Source organism: Carlito syrichta, unplaced genomic scaffold (genome assembly GCF_000164805.1).
Source record: "Carlito syrichta isolate Samal-C Ts95f unplaced genomic scaffold, Tarsius_syrichta-2.0.1 Scaffold304305, whole genome shotgun sequence".
Lineage (NCBI taxonomy): Eukaryota > Metazoa > Chordata > Mammalia > Primates > Tarsiidae > Carlito > Carlito syrichta.
This window is the reverse complement of record NW_007248401.1, coordinates 120,119-122,325: the sequence shown is the minus strand read 5'-3', so window position 1 is coordinate 122,325 and position 2,207 is coordinate 120,119. Positions and strand designations below refer to the sequence as shown.

At 45.9% G+C, this 2,207-nt stretch overlaps 1 protein-coding gene across 1 annotated transcript in view; it reads right to left on the bottom strand.

Annotated features, from left to right (window-relative positions):
- Positions 1 to 949: 949 nt before the first annotated feature.
- MFAP1 (microfibril associated protein 1) overlaps positions 950 to 2,207 on the bottom strand; it is a 17,981-nt gene continuing 16,723 nt past the window's right edge. Inside the window, exons 8-9 of the mRNA XM_008059607.2 lie at positions 1,764 to 1,853; positions 950 to 1,664 (exon numbers count right to left, since the gene is read on the bottom strand). Of these exons, the coding sequence (XP_008057798.1) occupies positions 1,482 to 1,664; positions 1,764 to 1,853 (273 nt within the window). The 3' untranslated portion in view covers positions 950 to 1,481. The remainder of the gene's footprint in view (positions 1,665 to 1,763; positions 1,854 to 2,207) is intronic.

Here is a 2,207-nt window from a genome sequence, read left to right as displayed (position 1 = left end):
GCTCCCGGCCACTGCAGCCTCAACCTGCTGGGCTCTGGCCATCCTTCCGCCTCAGCCTTCTGAGTAGCCGGAATTACAGGCGCATGCTACCATGCCTGGCTAATTTTTGATTTATTGTAAAGATGAGGTCTCATCAAGTTGCCCAGGCGACTTGAACCCACGGGATCAGGCAGTTCACTCACCTCAGCCTCCCAAGGTGCTGAGCCTGGCTAAATTTCTTTATTATTATTATTATTATTATTATTTTTTTTGAGTTGGAGTCTCACTCTGTCGCCCAGACTGGAGTGCAGTAGCCACTCCCGGCCACCGCAGCCTTGACTGCTGGGCTCTGGCGATCCTTCCTCCTTAGCCTTCCAAGTAGCTGGAACTACAGGCGCGCGCTACCATGACCAGCTAATTTTTGATTTATTGTAGAGATGAGGTCTCGCCAAGTTGCCCAGGCAGGTCTCGAACCCGCAGGCTCAGGCAATTCACTCACCTCAGCCTCCCAAAGGCTCGGGATTACAGGCTGAGCCACCGAGCCTGGCAGAGCCTGGCTAAATTTCATTCTTTATGACTCCTAGAACTCCTGGTCCATGGTTTAATATAGTAAATATTAAATGGAAAAATTAAATCTAATATTATGCCACTACGCTGCTACTCAGAGAGCATTGGTGCCCTCCCTGATACATGAGCTGGGCAAGGGAAAGATTCTGGTAGGTACTTGGATTTAATAAGATGGATGCCCCATTTCATGGGTCAACTTTTGTACTATGTACAGCGGGCAAGGACAGCCACACACATATGTATTTAGCCATTGGAGCAAAGTAGGTGCTACTTAAGATAAAGCCTGTCTAGTTATCTGAGTTTCTTTCTGAGCTCAAAGGAGATGATAAAAAATGTGAAACACCCTCTGCCTGACAATTCCCCGCTGTCTTTTATTTTAGTTAATAGGTGATTAATACTCGTTAGCCTGTATACTTTATTTCCATTATCATGCCAAAAATCTTCATAAGTGTATGATTCTTTTATTTCTTGACATACACAAGTGGATTAAAAAGTATGGTCATCTAGAAAAACTGACTCCAACCAAAGATGAAAAACAGGTTTCCATGAGCTTAGATTTCCTGGTAGTACTCCTAAGGTAGAAGTAATGTGTTATTCACTTACAAGCCCACGTTTCTAATCCAAACTAAGAGGTTGGAAAAAGAAACTCAGAACAGTCCCAAGTAAATATGGGAAGCCATAGAAGTGATAAAACCTAAGATTTCTCAGAAATGGTTTTAAGTGGGATGCCTCTTATCCTACCTGGATAGTGCTTTTCTGTGGATTTCTCAGCATGAGTCCAAACCTCACAAAGCACCTTCAAAGACTGGGTTACCCAGTATCACATGTATGGCAGTAGGTCCAACAGAGGCTGGATATAGGGGCCGTGGAAATAATGGTAAAAGCAAATCAAGGGCCAGATGCTGACACTTCCTTTTGTGTTCCACAGTTGGACCCTAGGTAGTTTTCCGCTTCTTGGCAGATGGTCGCTCAAATACATCTCGTACCCCAGCTGCCTTTTGTTTAAAGAACTTTGTGTTCTGGGCACTCTCTTGGCCCCATGCTGAGTCGAAGGAGGTGGTGTCTTGATCCACAAGGTGGGTGTATTTGGTACGACCAGAGCGTCCAAAATTCTTGACCTGAGGGAAGGATGAATGATGAGTTATACCATCAAAAATACCATTCCTCAGATGTGAAAACATTACTTTTCTCTCTCATGTTATTGAGGTTTCCCATACCTGCATGACTTTAGGAAGAATGGTTTTGTTGAAATGATCCTCCAGAGTAGGGGCACTGAAATCTCTCTTGTATACTTCTTCATCCTCATCCTGTAGAAGAGAATCTTATCAGCTTTGTGGCTTTGTTTCCCATATATTCAAACCACACATTTATTAAACTCTACAATGAGGGATAAAACAAAGCAGAAGGAGCCGGGCTCGGTGGCTCAACCTGTAATCCCGCGCCTTTGGGAGGCTGAGGTGAGTGGATTGCCTGAGCCCGTGGGTTCAAGACCTGCCTGGGCAGCGAGACCTCATCTCTACAATAACTCAAAAAATCAGCCGGGTGTGGTAGCGCATGCCTATAATTCCGGCTACTCGGAAGGCTGAGGCGGAAGGATCGCCGGAGCCCAGCAGGTCGAGGCTGCGATGGCCGGGAGCGGCCACTGCACTCCAGACTGGGGC